We start from the raw sequence: 22425 nt of genomic DNA, 5'->3' as shown, positions 1-22425 counted from the left end.
GCTATCCTGAAAGCCCTCTATCCATCTGTGCACAGTGACCAGAACTGGTAGAAACACGGATCTGTACTCAGAATCTTTCTACTCTATAAAGTTTGCTTTCCTATTTGCATTGGCCCCTCAAACTCAGAACTGATCAAAAATTTAAGTGTGTGATAACCTGGAGAGATGCATCAGTGGCAAAGAAAACTTGTTGCTTTTTCAGAGGACCCAGGCTCCATCACTAGTACCCACGTGATGGCTCACAACCTTTAGTAATCTTAGTTCCAGCTGATTCAGTGCTGCTTTCTGAACTCCACAGTCACCAGGCATGTACATGCATATGCAGACAAAACATTCATAGGCATAAAATAAGATAAATGAAGTCTTTTTTAAAAGTCTAGCAGTACAGTACTCTTTATTGTCCTTTATTTGTCCCATAAATATATAAGGTGAATATAAAGCTTATGGAATCCTGTGCCTATGCTATACTATAGAAAATGATTACAAGGATAGTTATATATTATAAAAATCTTGTTCTAAAAATCACAGCCAAAGGTTGTGGCAACACATCCTAAGTTTGTGTTTAAAGCAGTCATGTTACTCCTTTGTAATAGTCTCCTTCTCGTCAATACCCTGTTCCACCAGGATTTACTCCCATGATTTTTCTATTATAAAATATTAATTGGCTTTCTAAGCCATTTAATAACAAAGGTGAAAAACTGGGGAATGGGCATTTTCCTTAATGGAGATCCATCCACTCTGTCTTCAGTTATATGCTGGGAAGTGCTTTGTATAGGTCTGTAAAAACAATTCTGTTTCACTTTCAAGTCTCTTGATGTTTGATGAAGGAAAGTGAATATTTGATAAAGCAATCAGGGAGAGAAAGCAAGCATACACACTCTAGCTCCAAAAACCTCTCCTTAAAATTTTATGTGTCATCAATTTTTACAGTTTACTCTTGAACCATATTGACAAATAGGGTAAAGGGGCTTGGAAGTGTGTAGTGCATGTGAAATCCCAGCATTCCTACAACAAAACAGAGAAGAAAATCCCAGAAAGATTATGGAACAATTAGCCTCACATGCACAACATCCACATGACACCTCGTCTCAAACAAGACAGAAGGCAAGTACCACACCTAATGCTGTCCTCAGAACCCCACACAAGCTTCCGCCACAAACACACAAAATAAGAAGCTTATTCAGCATAAGTGCCCTACTCCACGTGATCCCTGTTTCTTTCATCATAGTTTTGATCATTGCAGATAGAAAAGGAATCTTCCTTTTGGGTGTACAGGAAAGCCAAGCTCACTGACCTCCATTTTGGTTTGATGATTAACTTCAGGATAGTCTATGTACTAGACTCTCATGCTCTCTCCTTTCACGAAGTTAATGCCCTACTTTTCCTTTTCAACCTAAATCATTTGAATTTGAAAATAACAGGAACAACAAAAATGGTCCAGAAGTAGCTGCCTGCTTTACTTCTACTTCAAAAGCAACCAGAGTTACCGTGACCGGGGTATATCCTATGCATCATTTCAGTATTACCTTATATTTTGATTTATGAACACTTTCCAAGTCTCCCTTGACAAAAAGTAAAATATAAAATTATTTCTGAAGGTTGTAAAAATAGATGGGTCACACTAACAATTTCATGTTACTTTGTCCTATACATATATAAATGAAAACTCAGAGGATCCTAAGAATATGATACAATAAATAAAATGACATACATGTCTCTCACCTCCATCTAGTGCATTTTGACAGAGATTGAAACCACTTGAATAAAAATTATGTGTCCTATGTAATCACACATTTGTGTGTCTCCCTGCTCTCATGTAAACAATCCACAAGGGCAGTTGAAGCAGATACCAGGAACTGGGGTATGGAATCTCTGTGAATATGTATGTTGAATAAACTGCACTGGGACCCACAGTTAAGTAGGCAGATCAACTTTACTTAGGGTTATTGAAGGCTTATAAAGTTTGGGGAGACTGAGGGTTGGGACATCCAGGATGGGCAAAGGTCACTGGCTGGTGGCTTAGAGTAACTGGAATGCCTCATTAGCATGGGGAAGCATTTCAGGAATCTCAGATGTTAACTAAACAGGTTTTTTTCAGGGGAAAGAAAAATGGTCTTATAAAGGAATCGAGGCTACATGACATTCCTTAGGTAGAAGTGAGTATGGGGGCTAGAATTCCCCCAGACAAGATCAGAGAAGGGGAAGACCCACTAAAGAAAGGAGTCTACCACATTGCTCCTAGCCCAGAGGCTATCTGGTCATGGTGGACTTCGACTTTAGTTAGCAGAGTTTTCCCACAGACGTTATTGATGGTGATATGAATATTGGTAAAATGGCAAAAGAAAAACAAATGTAATTTTATGTTTTAAAGTAGCCATGTGTAGATGTTTGAGTCCTTAAGAGTTCATAATGCTCTTGAGAGGACTGAGAGTTGGTTCTTAGAACCCACATGAGGTGTCTCACAATTACCTGTAACTCCAGTGTCAGGGATCATGCCCTCTTCTAGCCCCCACAAGTGCTTATAACTCATGTGTGCATGCTCATACAGAAACACATGCATAGACACAAAATTAAACAAAATCAGGCAGTAATTCTAATATATAATACTACACACCTTGAAATTTCAACTAAAATACTTTCCAATACAGAAATACTTTTAATATTACTGTACAATTATAATATAGTTATTAATTACTGATTTGATTGCAAGTTACTAATAATTTCAATTCTACAGGATTAGAGCCTCAATAATTAACATGTGTCTTACCTCATTCTTTCTCAGTGTATCTATGTTGGTTATAGTTTGTCTAAGTTTACCAATCACTGTAGAACTATTAACTCTAATCACTATGGGATAAATATGTATGCTTAGGACATAGCAGTGATTCTCATCCTTCCTAATTCTCCAGCCCTTTAATACCCCCCAACATAAAATCATTTCATTGCTACTTCAGACCTGTAATTTTGCTGCTATTATGAATAATGTAAATATCTGATAGGTAGGGTATTGAATAAGCTATCCCTATAAGGTCATGGCCTACAGGTTGAGAACCACTGGTATACTAAAATTTAAAATTATTCATACTGTCATTAAAGATATAGAAGGAATACAACTCCTTCCATATTGTATGTTTATAATAAATTAGATAATGATCTCAACATTTTAAAAGTGATTAGGACTACCAGCCCTTTAGAGGTGAACTATTTAATTATCTTTTAAACGTAACTGCTAGTATGTTTTTATCATTTGATTTGGCCATAGGTGTCCAGACATTTCACTACCTACTTATGGTATGGGAAACAACAAGTTAAAGACCTCACTGAAACAGAGCCAAACAGTTGGAAGGACAGAACTCATCTTGCCTGAAACTGACTGATATTGTAGAAATATTTAAATCCAGGCCTGGGGCTTCTATTCTATCTTGTTCATTGAGTTCCTGGATTAAAAACACACTCAGCCTTTATATTTACAGTAAGCCTTAAGCTGCTGCTTTCCCTCCATGCTGTTAGAATCTACTTTCCTATCGGTTAACCCTGGGTGATTATGTACTATTTACTATGTTTCATCTGGGCTGTTGTTAACTCCAATTGGGCTGCCCTCAGAGGCCAAGCTTTCTTGACCCTTAACCAATGGCAGCTTCTTCTTCCTCTTCTCCTGCACCTTCTTCTTCCCCTTAGCATCCTCCTCTGACCCCAAGCCCATACAACCTAAACCTCATCTACATCTCTTCTGCCCAGCTATTGGCTGTTGATATCTTTATTTACCAATCAAAATTATCTTGTGGACAAGGGTCACAGAGGCTATTTGCAAACTCCAAGTCTTGGGGGCCTTCACTTAGCTTTACAATAGACAGTAAAAGACAAAACCTCAACAACTGAACTACAGTACAGGAGCGTTCTGTCCTCAGAACTCAGACTGGACCCTCAGTTCTCACAGGGCCTGAGCTCACATGTCTGTAGCTGAATGGTACATCATTATCTCCATGACTCATCAGGCCACAGCTTCTCCACTGGCTATGCTGAGGATCGAGACTGCTGACTGCAGTTCTTGAGATTTCCTAGCCTCCATATTGCATGTAACAATCCTTGCTTTATTATGTAAGCGTGAACACATGCATACACAGAGATACACATAGTGTATACGTACACATACATAATGCACACACACACACACACACACACACACACACACACACAATCTCAGTTCTTAGACTACTTAATTCAAATAATTTAATTCTATTTTTCCTGCTTGATCAGTATAGCAAACAAAGGAAGCAATATTTGTTCATGGTTTACTGGTGAAGCTCAGAAAACATGATTAATTTGGTCAACCTAACATAGTAGGGAAGCTTACGTAAGCGAGCAGAAACCCATGTCTTAATTTCCTGACTTTAGTGCTGTCTGCTCATATTTGTATGTGCATTAAATGCGATTTCAGCGTTTTGAGGTGAATTACATACTGGGTTCAAATTCACCAGCTGGATTTTGCTACTGAAGTTGTCAGTGCTGTAACATAGGTAGAAGTACCATTCTATCTACATTTTAATTTAGTATTTTATTAATCATCGGATCACTTCATGAAATGTGTTTGGTAATATTGACTCCCATGTCTCCACTAACTTCAACAAGATCTACCCCTACCTCTTCACCCCTCCTATCTTCTTGTTCTCTTTTCTTTTCCTAAGAAGTAAAATCACACCATGTCCATTTTTCACTGCCCATATATTCATGCATGAGTAGCCTGGTTCATATTTTTAAATTGAATTTTTACTTAAGTTTAAAATGTTTAACTTAAAAAATTTTTTAAATGTCAATTTTGAGTATTATATTTAGATTGTTCCCACCTCTTTCACTCTGCTTTTTAACTCTTATGTCCCTCCCCATTAACTCTCATAGCCATGACCCCTCCTTTAATTATTACTACTATGTTCTGACATATGCAAACACACACATATATAAATATAACCTGTTAAGTTCATTTAACATTGCTTATATGCATACAATTAGGGTTTAACCTCTTAGACTGGATAATCCTATCCAGAAGTCTTTTCAGTGGGGAATACCAATTCTACCTCTCTCCATCACCACTGGTCACTTATAATTTCTTTTTTTCTAACTTAGGGCTGGGACCTTGTATACTTGTCCCTGTCTATGCTGGTACACCAGCTGGTATTGACATTACTTGATTATGCAGATTTCATGGGTGCAACTTCCCCTGTCCTATCCAGAGACACAATCTAGCAAATAGTGCCCTGGTACTTAAGTTTTGGCCTCTTTTGCACAATGGTCTCTGAACTTTAGGTTGTGTTGTCCATATATCAGTTGGGGTCCTACTTATAGGTTATTGCCTTGAAAAGATGAGTTTAGATACAAAGCTGAACTAAAGTCCAAGTAGATCAAGACAATGGGGAAAATGTTGGAATGTCAGCTAAGAGTGCTTACCACTCTTGCAGAGGATCTGGGTTTCATTCCCATTCATTCTTAAAATCAGTATATTTAAACATGGAATTTAATTTAATATATGGCATCTCATATGAGCACATAGTAGCAAGGTCTCACTATGTAGCCCAATTTGGTCTTAAATGTTGAAACCTTCCTCAGATCCCCCAGATTACAGATATCTGCCACCATAATTCAAAAGCATAGAATTTTTGTAAAGGCAAATCCTGGATAGTTTGGTATTTATAATTTCCACTGAAATTCAATATTAGGCATTCAAATTTTCCTCTATTATAGAAAAGATCTAAGATCATGCTCTATAGGACACCAGAACCAATCAATGAATACTGTCTGAACTTGATGTTCATGCTTGGTAGGAAAGGAATTTGTTGATGAGAAAATGCCATTTCTATACTTCATCTTCCTTTTTCAATAATATATTAAACATGACTGTGGTGTGTATCTTAACTTCTAGGTCTTCTTGAGTATCCAATCTTAAATATGTTTCATACTTCACAGTGTAAAAACCCTATTCTTTGGTAACCTGCTGTTGATTAGTCCATATTTATTAAGTAGAGAATAGAAAATTTAATAATGTAAGGAATAGTAATGGAAGCTCAATCAGAAGTGGCTTTGGTTATACTTAAGTAATTGGATTGACAACGATTTCTTTTAGACTGAGATGGCAGAAGAGGTACAAGTCCCACTGTAGTGTACTCTCTGAAAATTTCCTAATCAAGTCGAGTACATTGAATGTGGAATGACACCAAGTCTTACAGGAAACTATACAAATCAGAGTTCTGGTTCTGGAGAGGTGTCTCAGGGGTGGAGAGTCTCACCATTGTGGCCACAGACCTAGGTTTTATTCGCAGCACCCATATCAAGTGTCTCATTTCCACCTGCAATTCTAGTTCCAGGGAATCCAACATCCTATGGTCTCCCATGATTCTGCACATAAATGCATATAAGACAGATGTATATATGCATAAGATATTTTGAAAACCACAGTCATGCAAATAATTGAAAGAAAATCTGTATTTGTAGTGTCTACTGAAAATAAATAATATTCTGAATTTAAACAAAAATTTGGGGTGTTAATGACTTTGTCTGGAATAATGAGAAGTGGTTAATCAGAAAGAAATAATTATCTGATTCCATGTACCCCCAGAATTACCTCCTATAAATTAATAAATGAAAACTTAATAAAATCACAAAGGGGAAATGACACCCATGATTATAGCCAAAGAGAAAAAAAAATCATAGAACAAGAAATAGAAAAGAAAAACATGTTGGAAATAAATTAAAATTTAACAATTATATGAGGAAACATACCTCCAGCTTTCTAATCATGCATATTCATTCAAATAATGACCACCTAAGTAAATAACAACCACCAAGGAATCTTTCCCATGCTGTTTGCATTGGATTCAGAAGTTATCAATTATCCCTTGATAATTAGTGGATAATAAATTTGTGCAATGGAACTAGGCTAGAATTTTAATGCCTACCTGTAAACAATGAAAAGTTAATAGTCTCAATATTTTAGAGTTGTTTTTGTTTTCTTAAGTTTATTACATTGTGTGTGTAGTCTCATGCATATGTGCATAGTATAACATAGATATGTAAGTTTGGGGACAACTTGTTTGTGTTCATTCACTTTTTTCACCTTGTAGGTAAGTTTTAGGGCACAAACTCAGGCTGTTGTGTTTTGGAGCAAGCATCTTTACACACAGTTTTAAATTGTAATATCAATAGTAATTTATGATCATGGGGATGAATATGAGCAGAAAAGTTGTAGCTTAACAGTGACACATTTGTGTGTGTCAAGTTTACAAGGGGTCAGTTGTGCTAGCTAGTGTTAAGTCAACTCGACACAAGCTAAAGTCATCAGACGGGAGCCTTAATTGAGAAAGTGCTTCTATAAGATCAGTCTGCATATAAACCTGTAGGGCTCTCTCTCTCCCCCTCCCCTTTTCAAAATTAGTGATTGATGTGAGAGGGCCCAGTCCATTATGGATTGGGCCACCCCTGGGCTTGTGGTTCTGGGTTCTCACCAATTAAATCGACTTCATTCTTTAAAATTACATCAGAAATATAATCTGAATAATGAGGATGGGCTTATGATTGTATGGGGGTGTGAAATTGGAGTGTGTTGGTGTGGATTCCAGAAGACAACCTCGGGAATGTCTTAGGGTTCCTATTGCTGTTGCTGTTGCTATTGATGAAATACCTGAACCAAAACAACTTGAGAAGGAAGTTCTCAGGCTTCCTTATCATCAAAGGAATTCAGGACAGGAACTCAAATCAGGGGCAGGAATCTGGAGCCAAAAACTAATGTGGAGACCATGTAGGTGTGCCGCTTATTAACTTGGTCCTTATGACTTGCTCAGATCCATGCTCATGACTCTGCTTTCTTATACAATCCTGGACCACCAGTCCAAGAATGGAACCACCCACACTGAGCTGGGTCCTCTCCTTACAACTGGATCTTAGAGAGGCAGTGTTTTCAATTGAGATCCCTCCTCTCTAATGACTCTAGCTTGTGTCAAGTTGGCATAAAACCAGACTATAGGCATTGTCACCTAACTGTGTCTACCTTTCCTCTGAGACAGAGTCTCACTGTCTTGCAGTGAGACAACAAGCTGGCTGACCAGCAATACCCAGGGATCTACCTGTTTCCACCTCCCCAACACTGGGATTTCAGTTGTCCATTCCAATGCAGCTTTCTGTGGTATGTGTTAGGCTTTGAAACTCATGTCCTATTTCTCAAGTAGTAGACATTTACTGACAGAATCATCTCCCAGCAATCTCACTATATTTATTTTTCTTTATTTCATTTTATAAACACACACACACACACACATATGGGTGGTTTGCCTGCATGCCTGTGTATGCACCACAGGCAGACCTGATACTTGTAGAGACCAGGAGAGATTGGATCCTCTATAACTGGAGTTAAGATGGTTGTGAGCCACTATGTTGGTGCTGGGAATTGAATCTAAGTCCTCAATAAGAGCAATCTGTTCACCTATGTCACTGTAATTTTAAACAATTAAAAATAGTTAGCATGGTCTTCAAAAATATGATTCTTGCTGCTAAAGTATTTTTAAAAAATGGTGTCCTAGTACAGCAACGTCTGAGGAAAATTAACACTAAAATGCTATTACAAAATGAAGCAGTTTAAAGCAAGAAACAAAAGTGTACCATAAACTGGGAGCAAACAGTTAACTGATAGATTAATTTAAGAAATTAAAATGAATAATTATCAATGTGTACTTTCATTTAAATTCTAAAAATCATAAATGAACATTTATTTATAACTCAAATATACATCATATCTTAAAAAATGAATCATGGCTATATTGCTCTAATCATGGCTCTAATATTGCTATATTAAGACTTAACTTTCTAGAAAAATTATAGGTTAACATGACATATCCTTATGTTTTGATTCAACTTTTAAGAATTAGCATATAAAAAATAAGTCCATATCACTTTGTCTAACACAATGACACTTAAGTGACTGTGACCTCATGAAGGTTTATGTTTGCCTTAGCTTGTCAACTGAAACCATTTTTTCTTTAAGCATCTTTTTGGTCAATGTGTTTGGTCTTTCTGACTCACTGGCCTGACTCATCTATAACCATAATCCCAGTGGTTTTATCTTCACAGATAATTTTCTAGACTTCATTAATTTGTACATCTTCATCAACTTTGAACTCTTACTTTGTAATGCATCCTAATTATACAATAGTTGCTTTTTGAGTTAAGCTGAATCAGTCAGACATAGCATTGAATCATTGAGGCAGAAATGAAGGAGAGGTGGTGATGCTGGACAAGGGCAGTGTGAGTGCTCACTGGACAAGGGCTGTGTGAGTGCTCACTGGACAAGGGCTGCGTGAGTGCTCACTGGGTGAGGGCTATGTGAGTCCTCACTGGATGAGGACCGTGTAAATGCTCACTGAATAAGTATATATGACACACTTTTTCCTCACTCGCCCCTGTAACATTAAGGATATTAGTAGCAAGCACTTAGCAAAAGAGGGTTTTTTATTTGTTGGAGGGTGGGGTAGCTAATGAAGGTGAAGATATCACACAGTTATCCCGAAATTACATATGCCAATAAATTTTTAACAAAACTGTGTCTTCTTTAGGTTAAGATGTTTAGACTTTTAAGCCAGGAGAGGCCTAGTGGTTTATGCTTGTAATCCTCAGTCTTTGGGAGGTAGAGGCAAGAGGATCAGAAGTTTAAAGTCATCCTTTGCTATATAGTAAGATCAAGGCTACTCTGGGCTTTGTGAGACTATCTCAAAAAGAAAGAGAGAAAGAGAGAAAGAGAGAAAGAGAGGAAGGAAGNGAAAGAAAGAAAGAAAGAAAGAAAGAAAGAAAGAAAGAAAGAAAGAAAGAAAGAAAGAAAGAAAGAAAGAAAAGAAAGAAAGAAAGGAAAGAAAGGAAGAAAGGAAGAAAGAAAGAAAGAAAGAAAGAAAGAAAGAAAGAGAAAGAAAGAAAAGAAAGGAAAGAAAGAAGTAATTACAAAATTGCAACAATCAAATTTATTTTAAAAAGAATGTTTTCAAGTCATAAGCACAGGCTAAGTGTTCAACTGTAACGTTTAAGTGAGGTTCCTTCACACCAAGACAACTAGAGCCCTTGCTTAACCTTGCCTCAATTCCAGTTCAGGATTCAGAAATCAAGCTTTAAGAAAAATCATCCAAAGCATTCCAACTCTAGTAAACTTGGTCTGGCATAGACTAGAAACATCTCTACACCATTGAGAGAAGGATCCTTCCAAGTTCTTTTCTACTTTTAAAAAAATTTTATATGAGTACTTGACTTCTTGACTGTAAAGTAAAACCAGGTCAGAAGAGTGTCCAACTGCAGCCCTGAACATTTGTTATGCCACTATGCTGATTTGGGTGAGAGAGGAGATGGCAAGGACGTGGGAGGAGTAGAGGGAGGGGAAACTATATTCAAGATAAATTGTATGAAAAATAAATCTGTTTCAACGAAAGGCAGAAATCCACTCAGAACTTTGCAGACAGAGCAGACACTGTTAATCGTTTGTTTGAGCTCAGAATCGGTGACTCCTTTCTGCAAATGTGACAACCCACGCCTCTCTCTGCTTGTCATGTCGATAATATGAGTTTGTAAATAGCAGACCAAATGGAAGATAAACCCTGCCTGAAAAATCAAAGCTTGGAAAGGCCATGACAGCAGTAGAAGTATGTTGCTCTCAGATGTCAGAGTTCTTTGTGCAGATCTTGTGTCTGCTCTAATTAAATTTCAAGTGAAGCTCTTTCTCTCTCAGGAGACCTCTGCCTCCTTCAGGGATGATGGCAGAGTGGTTGGGTATTGACCTGTCCCCCTCATGCCCTGGGAAGAACTAGTAGGAAATTGGCATCTTTTAATTTAGCTCACAAAAAGAATGTCCTTGTCTGAGTACTTACCCATGTCTAGGATCTCTTAAAAAGCTTTAAGGTTGCAGAATCATTGCAGTTTGGGTACTTGACTGTTGTGATATGCTTAGCAATTTCTGTATACTTCTAAATTTAGGAATTCTCTCCAAATCTTGTGAATTTTAATAAATGATTGCTGAATTATAAAGCAAACATTTAACTATAGAAACTTGATATGAAGTATTTTCTCAGTGCTAATGTCTGAATTCCGGATTTTAAACAACTTCGTATAATGTTTCATTATAAATGACTGAATGTTGTGTAAAATGAGAACCACGAGACTTGGTTTAAATGTACAAGGAAATACTAGAGACATCTGACTTAGTTTTATGCAAATACAGATGTAGCTTAGTGACATAAAGCGGGGCTGCCAACATTGAGTTTCTTTGTAGGGCTAGTGCAAGAACAGCTTCCTCGCTTCCTCTCAAAGAAGAATTCAGTCTAACCTGTTGTAAAACTAATCCACCTTGATATAATGATTTAAAAAGGTCTCAACCAACTCCTCAAAAGAAAGAAAACAAATGGAATGGAGGGAGGAAGGATGGAAGGAAGGAAGGGAGAGGGTAAAGGAAGGAAGGAGAGAGGGAGGGAGGGGATAGAGGAAGGGGATAAATGAAAAGCTTAACCCAAGTCTTTAAGTTGTACCGTGAACTTTGTCCACTCTAAACATTGTACAGAAGGCCCTCAGCTAACAACATCTACATTTCTTAAGGGGTTGTCATGGTTTCTTTACATGTTGCTGTAGTATTATGCTGACAGAATCTCTTGGAGGAGAAGGGGTTTTTTTGAACTCTCAGTTTCAAATTACTGTTCATCTTCATTGACAGCTCAAGGCAGAACGATTTGAAGCATCTAGTCAGATCCTCAGTCAAGTAGCAGAGATGTAGGAACCACTGTGTGCATGCTTACACTCATCTGTCTCCATTCTTACACAGTCCTGAGTCCTGCCCATGAAGTGGTCCTCCTCCCCCAGCAATCAAGATAGAGCTCTACATACGTACCCGAACACTGGCCAGCCTGCTCTAGACAGTCCCTCATTGAGACTCCCTTCCTAGATATTTCTTGATTGTGACAAGTGGACAAAGTAGCTACACAAGACCTGCATAACAGCAAGCCAGTCAAATGTTAACATGGAGAGAAGTGCTCACACAGCCCTACCCATGGCTGAGAAACTCCTGATACCACTGCAGCTCCATGGGTCCAAGCTCCCATAGATAGTTTAATGCCCATGGCCATGTCCGCAGCACTAATAGCAATCAGTGGGCCTTTAAAAAAGAAATAAAGTTGGGAGGGAGACTTTGTTAACAAATGCAACAAATAGAAATATTTGCAATTCATCATTTTAATACTGGTACACTGCGGCTTCTGCACCATGTGGGAGACAGACTCAAAGTTGAACTCTTCTAAGAGACGGTGTTCAAAGGGTTAGAGTCTTCCCTATAACATGGAAGGATGGCTGGAAGCTGTCCAAGAAACCTGAAAACAAAATCCTCAAGTCATATCACACTACTCATTAGTCTTTCAGATCGAAGATGCATTCAATTATAGAGGCCACGAGTTTCTCAGGAAAGCATTCTTGAATAAATGCAATCTTAATTTGATGGGCACTCACATGTGAGATCTTAGAACAAATACTATTCCTGTCTTATTTTGTGATTCTTTTTGTCTAGGACCCACAGATCTGAGCATGAAGAGGCAGCTGGCAACTGGCTCGGGATCCTCCAGCAGCTCTACCTCCAGACCTCAGCTCAGTCCGACAGAAATCAATGCCGTGAGACAGCTTGTCGCCGGTTATCGAGAATCGGCTGCATTCTTATTGCGTTCCGCAGATGAACTGGAAAATCTCATTTTACAACAGAACTGAGGCAAACGATGTCTGTACTCACTGGGTTCTAAATTTGCAGTTTCCACTAATGACACTTGATTTTCCAGCAGAGATACTCCTAGGCTTGCTGCACAACCTTTTGAGGGAAGCATTTCCATCATGCCGGGCTGTCCTTGCTCCATACCCTGGTGTGTTAAGGAACGTCACAGGAACTCTGACCTTGAAGTACTTGAGATGCTCAAATGTGCCCAGCCTGTTGCTTTATGTTTTAGTGTGTCAGCATAAATATCATAAGCAGATTTTTAAAAGCCTGGATATTCTTAATTCAAGGATAAAAATGAAGAAGCTTGTGGTCTATATACATATATATAAAAAGCTCAAGATCCAACTGAAATATTAGTGGAATTTTCTACTGACTCATTGGACTGAAAGATGAAGTATCTGGGGAAATAAAAAGCCAAATTTCTTGTTGCTACAGGATATGACAACAATGAAAAGGATCTTGTATTTTAAAAGAAAAAAATGTAATTTTTATAAAAAGAAAACTTGTTTTTCATTCAGAATGGTCATTTTTACTTTGGTAACTTTTTCATAGGTCCTAAAAGAAAACTGTTTTTTGAGAAACTATTGTTAAGTACCCTTCCCGCGTCCCTTTTGCCTTCTCCTCTTTCCAAATTCTTTCTACAAAAGAAAAATAACAACCCTCAATGCTGGAAAACCCTTTGCCTACTTTCTGTAAGTCAACTCATCAGGAACTACTTCCAAGAGATGCCTCCATTTCCAGTCTCAAAACACCCGCGCCACACGGCAGCTTACCACAGAAGTTTTCATCCCAGAATTTTCTAAACGTTATAAAAAAGACCATGTTGAAAACAAAACAAAACCCAGCCCCTTGTGCGTGCTTTCCTCAGAGCTGCTCGCCCCTGGTTGTGCTACCAAGCAACCCTCCAGAGCAGCGACTGGGTGTAGATGACTGAATGTTTCTGAGGTTGCAAGTGACAATCTTAAACTTTGCACTCTTGTATGTATTTCTCATTTCTTTTGGAAATAGTTTCCAGGAAAGGCTGTTATGTCTCCTGCTATGATTTGTATCATTTAAGCTTCTGTTCTTGTTTTAAATTGAGAGCTCTCAGCCGATTGAGCTGGATCTTAACAACGAACTCTCCCCTCCTGTCTCCCAGGCTCTGCCATTTTCTCTATTTCTAGGGTTAGACACACCCTGAGTGGTATTTTCTGTGCACTGAAGCAAGCCTATTTTTTAAATATTTAAGGAGAAGTACCTTAGTTCACGCTTGTACTATTTCCCTTTCTGTTGTTTAGCTTCAGTTGAATTACAAATTCTTTGTGCATTCTTGACTTTGCCTTATTTTATGTAAAAATCTCTGTCATTCGGGTTTTGACAATGAGTTGAAGGCATTAGTGGTATTCCTTACCTCCTTGTTACATCTAGTTTTTCAAGTACTGACTGTGATTGTGACCAGGTAATGTGCACTTTTTCTTGTAACTGTGGACATTGCTATGCTTTTTTCTTCTAGTGTTTCTAGAACTATTGTTCCTTACAGTTACGTAAACAAAAAATGAAAACAAACAAACAAAAAAAAAAACAAAAACAAAAAAAAAAATTTGTGATACTGTTGGTGACTATAATGTGAAAATCTTATTGAAATATGAGTATTTTGGAAATACATAGATGCACAAACATCTTTTAAAGGTGTGAATTTAGAGTTTGCTTATTTAAGGAAAATTTAAAAATTTGAGGGCTGGTATAATTTTTCTCTGTTTTGTTTGGTTTAATAAACAGATTTCTGTGTTAAATGATTCTGAAAACTTCTAAACTTTGTTTTGTTTTTTGTGGTACTAGGGGCCAAACCTCGGTGCAGGCCTGGCAGTGCATGCCATCAGTCAAGTACTCCAACCAAGGCATGCACCTCTAGCTGCTTATAAATTTTAGTTCTTAAGTTATAACAGTTTCTGTTTAAAATATGAAGTGCAGTCTTGTGCCAGCGTTTGAAAAAAAATCTTCTAATTTCCCCCTAAATATCCCATTTTGGCCTTCTGAGACTGCACTCTCAAAAGTGAAGAGGATCCGTCAGTCCAGGTTACTGCAAAGATTGTTTACATCTACTCAAAAGATAGATTTTCTTTTTAGCTTTATTGCTCATTTTTTTCAAGTATGACTTAGCTTTCATAAGCCTTCTCGACTGCCCCATGTCTCCAGGGCTTAGGTAAGTGATTGAGTGTGTAAAGTGTTTGTTCTGCAAGTATGAGGACATAAGTCAGATCCCTAACACCACACACAAACCCAGGTATGGCCACAAATGCCAATAATCCTATTGCTGCATGCACTGGCCAGCCAAGCTAGGCCAATCAGTTATCTCCAGGTTTAGTTAGAGATCTTGTCTCAAAGGCATAAGGTGGTGAGTAACTGAGGAAGGCATCCAGCAATGACCTGTGACACCATAGTATGTAAAGCACGTGACCTGGATCCTTGTTCAGAAACCAGCACTCGGCTGTGTTTGGTATAAACACGAAGCCTTCTCCATAAGGACCATGAAATGCAGCAGCAGGTGCTGTCTGAATGCTAGTAAGTCACACTTAGTTTTGTCTGACTTATCTGCCATTCTCACTCCATGGCTGCTCACAAAGGACCCAGACCCTCAGTGTCTTCTGCATGAAGAGACACTATGTTCCCCTCATTTCCTCAAGGAGGTGGAAAGGAAAAGCATTCTTCTTTCCCCTTCGACTGTGATTTGTACCTGTGAATCAGCCTCTCCTTATTCAGGGAAAATGATTCAACAGATACAAGTACACAATTGATGAGCTGGGTTTGATCCACGGAATACACAGAGTGTAAGAGGGAGAACCTGAAAGTTGTCCTTTGATTTCCACATACGTGCTGTACACACACACACACACACATACACACACCAAAAACCCAACTTGAACACACTTAGTGAGAAAGCATACCTTGAATAGCTATGGAGAGCACCCAGGCAAAAGCAGCAGTCACCAAATCTTAAATTCTATAGCTGAAGTACGCACATGGGTAGATCCAGCTTCAGACCTAGTGGTGGCCAGTATGCACTACGTTCTTGCACAAGGGGGGTATCCCCTGCCTTAGACTTCTCACAATGACCCTGGGGGCTTGACACAGTCTATCCCCATTTTGTATAATAGTCCAAAAATGCAGTAGGCTCGCTAAGAGCACAATACTAGAACTGAAGCCAGCGTTTGACCCAGTCACTCTTGAAGATGGCCATCTCAGTGGATGGCTATGCTGTCTCCCCTGCTACTACCTAGTACTAAGTAATCCCATTTCACCTTGAACTTTAGAACCAGGTGGCCATATTTAAATATTAAGATTTATTCTTATACATAAATTATAGGTATGCATTAAATGATTTGATGAAACTTGTGTAGTTGTTGAATTTCCTTCAAGTGATAAACAGCATATATATATTTTTAAAAGCTGCAGTACACTGATGGCTGGACAGATGATTCAGAGATGAAGAGCACTAGTTTGTAACTCTTTGAGAGGACCTGGGTTCAATTCCTAGCACTCACATTATTGCTGACAACCATGTTACTCCAATTCCTGTGGATCTAATGTCTTATTCTCTGTGGTCTTCAGGCATGCACCTGGTACCAGAAATACAGTGAGGCAAAACACCCATGCATATAAAATCGATCTATCTATCTATCTATCTATCTATCTATCTATCTATCTATCTATCTATCTATCTATCTCTGTCTCTGTCTTTGTCTTTATCTCTATATATCTAGAGATAGAGATAGAGATAGAGATAGAGATAGAGATAGAGATAGAGATAGAGATAGAGATAGAGATATGTATTTAAGAGAAAAATTTACCACTGGTGACTATCAGGTGAACTGTTTCTTTACCAATTGTGGGTTCCCAATTAAGTGGGAATTTCTCTCTCTCTCTCTCTCTCTCTCTCTCTCTCTCTCTCTCTCTCTCTCTCTCTGACAAAATCCTGCCTATATCTTATCTTCCTGCAGAGTACTGGAATGACAGATGTGTGATATTGAATCTTATATAAAATTATTCAAAGGGACCACCCATGTGATCCCACAAGGCCTTATTATGAATCCTGATACCATAGAGGCAGATACCCTCTAAACATGAATATTCATTAAAATATAACTGTATATTACCTGAGTTTCAAGCTTTGTTTACACTAAGAATATCTAAACATAAAGAAAGTAGACAAGAACATATTGTCCATCTTTTCCAACATTTGTGGAAGGCAGAAATTTAGTAAAACAAGAATTAAGACCAGGCTAACCTATGGAATGTCACCATATTGACTTTAGTGCTCCTTCAAATTTGGTCCTCAGTCCTCTTCAGAGGACTTGGGAGAGATTCTATTCCTTCCCAGTTTCTGATTTTTTAAAAACATTTTTCCCCTCTTGGAACAGAGTCTTATGTGGCCCAGGCTACCATCAAACAAATGACATAGCAGAGAATGAGCCTGAATACGTTCTCATAGCCATCCCACCTTCCAAGTGCCAAGATTATAGACATGCTTCAGACCCAGTATATACCGTGCTAGGAAAAGATTCCAGGGTGCTTCCTGCATGCTAGGCAAGGCTTCTTCCACCGAGGTACCTTCCCTCCACCACCCTTCATAAATTCTTTGAAGCTCTGAACTTGATTTCTTCCAAAACATTTATGGATTCTTGTGAGTATGCCATGTGCACCTGAGTAATACAGATGGATTTCTTTCTATTGAGGTCAGCTAATTGCCAATCTTAATTCAAAACTCAAATTTAATTCTTCATTTGACACGTAACAAAACATCTATGAGCTCTCATCTTTATGTGTGCTTCTCTAGGGGTCCATTATTCAACCTCAGTATTGCTCTGATTCAATTTCCTTTTCTCTGTGAAATACCTCTCAGGATGCCTTTGTATTTATTTCTTCATTGCAGAAAGATGTAAGTCAACAGTACATCCTTATAAACTGTCACCATCTGTGGCCCTGTTCTTTCTCTTTTGTATAAAAAGTATTGTCTTAGAGAGATCACTTAAGGGAGTACTTCTGGGATTTGTCATTCTAATTAGATACAACAAACAAATATAGTAATTGATAGAGCTAACCCTTTCAAGGGAAATAAGACAGAAACACCTCTGACTTAACCCTTCCTGTTAATATCTTAGAAGCTCTTTCTACCCAGGAAATTCCCTGGGACCTACTTGTGGGTCTCAACTCATTAGGTCAAGGAGATACATGAGATTCAAAGCTCAATTAAAATTTATAAACAATGCACCTTCACCCATAGGACTTATAATAATAAGTATCAGTGCTGTCCAACTTACTTTGAATGATAAAAAAACATGTGTATTTAATATTTGATAGAATTAGGGTTATTGATTTGGCCATACACCATTTACAGAATTTAGTACACTCATTGAAGCTTAAAACTTAAAGTTCTTTGCTTCCAATTCCTCTCTGAATCCATTCTTTCTGGCTTGTCTAATAAAATGAAGTCCTCCTAATTCATTTTTACCTTTTGTTTGTTACCTATTTAACAGAGAGATGATATCAGGATTATTAACAATCCTCTTAATTTCATGAGAAAATGACATGTTGGAAATAAATGTTATTGCTTGAAGAATGGGATTAGGACAAGATTTATCTATATATTTCTATATCTATTTTGTACATTTTATATTTTATAAATATTTTATAAATATTATCTATCATCTATCTATCTATCTATCTATCTATCTATCTATCTATCTATACCAGGCTCTCAGGAGAAATGCCTTTTCCTTACTCACTGCACTCTAGCGGTGGAAGTCCTGATGGAAGGACATGCCAAATATTTATCTTAGTATAAGAGATACAGAGATCTGCCATGAAACCAATCCTGTGGGCTCTGTTAATCACTTCATTTTATTAGCATTTTAATCTGTTTAACTACTACATATTCTGTATACTTACTTTATTCTGAATAATGAACTGTGACATAGAAAAATTACTATTGTTGTCCCAAAGAGTTAACATCTACTAGAAGAAAGGCCCAGAAATATAGATACTAATACCCAAATTCAAAGTACTAGTTTTACAAGCAATGGCCAATGAGGGCCCAGCTAGGGATCAAGTTTGATCTTGAAGATCTGGGGTTAGGGCAGAAGAGAATGGAATCACAAAGACTGGGGCTGTGTAGAATACCTGGCAAACATATCTGTAGATGTCCAGCAGCCACAGAGAACTGGGTACCTGAAAGGGAGCCTGGAAATGAAAAGGGATGGGCGAAAGAGAGAGAGGATGAAGCCAAGACAAACTTGGATCAAGGCTCAAAGTTTCATTTTCTGTTCTGCGTGTATATATAGGGAAAACCCACAGACCCATCCTTTGTTTCAGCTGGATTATGTTGCAAGACAAGTCTGCTCCTGTAGGAATTTGCAGGTGTGGCAAGGCAGAAGACTCCACCCTAGGTTGGCTAGGTCAGTAGAAGACCAACTGTGGCAAACACTTAAGGTCTGTTCAGCCTGCTCAAGGCTGGGAGAAGGGCACACATTTCAAATGTCATTTGAAAGGACAAGAGGAAGGAGGAAGATATATCTTTGGAAGATGTTCTAATCACAGGAGAGAGCAATATGAGAAGTCCTGAGAACGTGTGGGATGGTATTACGTGCATCATAACTCAAACACTTTGTTGTTACAGGATAGGGCTAAAGAATGAGAGATTCTTGGAGACTAAGATGTCACTTAGAGTCAAGACTTAAATGATCTCAGGAGCTAGGCTGTGTCTGTAGAATGTATACATCTTTTAAATAGTTAAGTGTGGCTCTCTGTGGGTGGGACTAGAGAGATGGGTTAGAGGTTAAGAGCCTGTACTGCTCTTTCAGAGATGAGGTCAGTTCCTAGTACCCACATCAGGCAGTTTACAACCTTCTGTTCTCTAGTTCTTGGGAATCAGAAGAAGTTTTCTGGCCTCTGCAGGCATCTGTACATATGTGGTGCACATAAACTGATGCAGACAAAGAAAAATAAATAATTCAAAAACAAATAAAACAATAATGATACTACTACTACTACTACTAGTACTAGTAGTAGTCTATTTTTAAATGAAAGCCAAGAATAGAGAATGTCAAGAACTAAAATAACTTTTCTTTCAGGAAATAGATTCTACAAAAGATAGGTAAGACAAAAAATTCTCAAAAACAAATCAAAACAACAAAGAACCCATTATACACTTCCTAGTTTTGAGAAAGAAAGAATAAAGCATAAACGAGCTATGAGAAAACTTACACACCAAAAAATCCAAAGCCTTCCCTGCCCTTGCGGTGATGACCCAGAAGGAAAAGCTTTGTCAGGGCTTGCCATCTTCTGTATTCTCCAGAGGTCCTGGAAGGCTGAAGAGTCAGGCATATCATAACAGCCAAGGCAAAATTTCTACAGTCTTAAACACCCTCTTTCTCCTTCCTTTTGCAAGGACTCACCCTCAACCCCTGGCCATGATGCACATGATCTGCTTATTTTCCATAAACCTGCGATTGTTGTGTGTTCAATGTACATAGGAACAGGACTTAGGGTTTCTGTAGCTCATACATCATACCTGATCAAATCCTTTACCTACCTCACACTCCTGCCAACAGCTATTAATAGTTTATAGTCATATAAACCTCTTTCAGTTTTTGCATGGTCCAGGGAATGTGTGGCACTTTTCTTTCTGTGACTGGTTTATTTCAATTAAAATCACATCCCCCCATTTCTTCCATTCCCCACAATTAATAGGATTTCATTAACACAGATGGATACCTATCTGCATGAACACACCAGCAGCTTGTGACCTGGCACCCAGCCTGATTCCATTTTAACTATTGTGCATAGTACTGTAATGAACATAAGCATACAGGTATTTCTTTGGTGTTAATTTAACTTTATTTGAATATATATTCAAAAGTGGGATAGCTGGATCATACAGTAGTTCTATTTTAAATTTTAAGGAACCAGCCAAACTGTTTCATAGTGGTTGCATAAGTTTGCATCCTACCAGCAGCATACAGTACTCCCCTTTCCACATTCTCATAACATTATTTTTGTTTTATTCTTACTAATTCTTGATGGAGTGATAGGATATCTTATTTTAGTTTGCACTATTTTGATAGATAATGACATTAAACATATTGTTTTTACCATTTTTTTATTGTTTGCTGCCTGCTTCTCTTATTTTCTCTTTTAATTTTCAACAGGCTACTACTTAGGAGACTAGGGGAAATGAAGAGTTAGTCATACTGCCTAAGTCAAAAGTAGTTTTGCCAAGCACGGGTGGCATAGACCTGTAATTTCAGCACTGGGCAGACTGAGGCAGGAGGATACCTAAGTTTGAAGGTAATCTGTGCTGTGTAGTAAGATCGTCTCCAAACAACTACCAAAAGCAAAGAATTTCCTTTGCTAAGAATCTTGCTAGAGGTTTGGATATCGATAAGTCAGAAAACAAATTGCTCACATAAGAAACACATGCTGTGCTCAGTTAGCAGGAACATCTTAAGAGAAAGCAACCAGACTTGGTGACTTCATGTTCCTTAGAATAGTACCAACAGGGCCTCAGTCTCTGTGCTTTCAGGCAAAATGCCCATAAATTAAATGCAAATATTCAGACTGCAGATCTGAAAAGGGAAACATACATCAAGCAGAATCCAACTCTTCCAAACTAGGGCAAATAATAGGATGTGTTCCTTAAATATGAACAAGATTTAAAGAAACAACACAGAATGTCCTTATATAACTCAGTACCTTCTTCAATGAATATACACAGCGATCATTTTAAAGGTAAAAAAATGAAACGTCACTTTATATACATACAAAGAGTACATACAAACAAAATTAAATGGAAGAAAGAAAGCTGACAGAGGATAGCAGGTTCAGGGTTAATAAAAAGTTAAAAAGGGTAGTTGGAGAGATGTCTTAGTGGTTAAGAGCACTGGCTACTCTTCCAGAAGTTCTAAGTTCAATTCCCAGCAACCAGCATCCTGATATGGTTGCAACCCTGACACTATTAATGATACTTTGTTATGCTTGCAGAGAGGAGTCTAGCTGTCCTCTGGGAGGCTCCACCCGGCAGCTGACTCAGACAGATACAGACACACAAAGCAAAACAGTGGATGGAATTTGGGAACTTTTATAGAAGAATTGTGGCTCCGAAGGGGTAGAACCCCCACAGGAAGACCAACAAAGTCAACTAACCTGGACCCTTGAGGCTCTGAGACTGAACCACCAACCCAAGGATATACACAGGCTGGACCTAGTCCTCCCTGTACATATGTAGCAGATGTGCAGCTTGGTCTTCACGTGGGTCTCAAACAACTGAAGAATGGAGGCTATCCCAAAGCTGTTGTCTGTATGCACCTAACCTTGCAGAGACTTGATGTTCCAGGGTGGGGGAGATACCCAAGGGGACCCCCACCCACTCAGAGGAGAATGGTAGGGGGTTGGGGGGAAGGACTGAGGGGATCAACTGGGAGGGGACAGTGATTGAATGTAAAGTGAATAAGTAAAAATAAATAAGTTAAAAAGTGACACTTGATGAGTATGGTGCCCCTCCTTGGTTTTTTTTGGATAACTTTGGGTTGGAAGTCGATTTTATTCGATATTAGAATGGCTACTCCAGCTTGTTTCTTCAGACCATTTGCTTGGAAAATTGTTTTCCAGCCTTTCACTCTGAGGTAGTG

At 38.3% G+C, this 22425-nt stretch overlaps 1 protein-coding gene across 4 annotated transcripts in view; it reads left to right on the top strand.

The window, feature by feature from the left end:
* The window catches only part of Nol4 (nucleolar protein 4), a 255998-nt gene extending 241475 nt beyond the window's left edge, over positions 1-14523 (top strand). For all 4 annotated transcript variants that reach the window (XM_029472170.1, XM_029472171.1, XM_029472168.1 and 1 more), the window contains one exon: positions 12566-14523. In XM_029472170.1, the coding sequence (XP_029328030.1) occupies positions 12566-12759 (194 nt within the window). In that variant the 3' untranslated portion in view covers positions 12760-14523. The remainder of the gene's footprint in view (positions 1-12565) is intronic.
* Positions 14524-22425: the final 7902 nt, after the last annotated feature.

Source organism: Mus caroli, chromosome 18, assembly GCF_900094665.2.
Source record: "Mus caroli chromosome 18, CAROLI_EIJ_v1.1, whole genome shotgun sequence".
NCBI lineage: Eukaryota > Metazoa > Chordata > Mammalia > Rodentia > Muridae > Mus > Mus caroli.
This window is presented reverse-complemented; position numbering and strand designations above follow the sequence as displayed.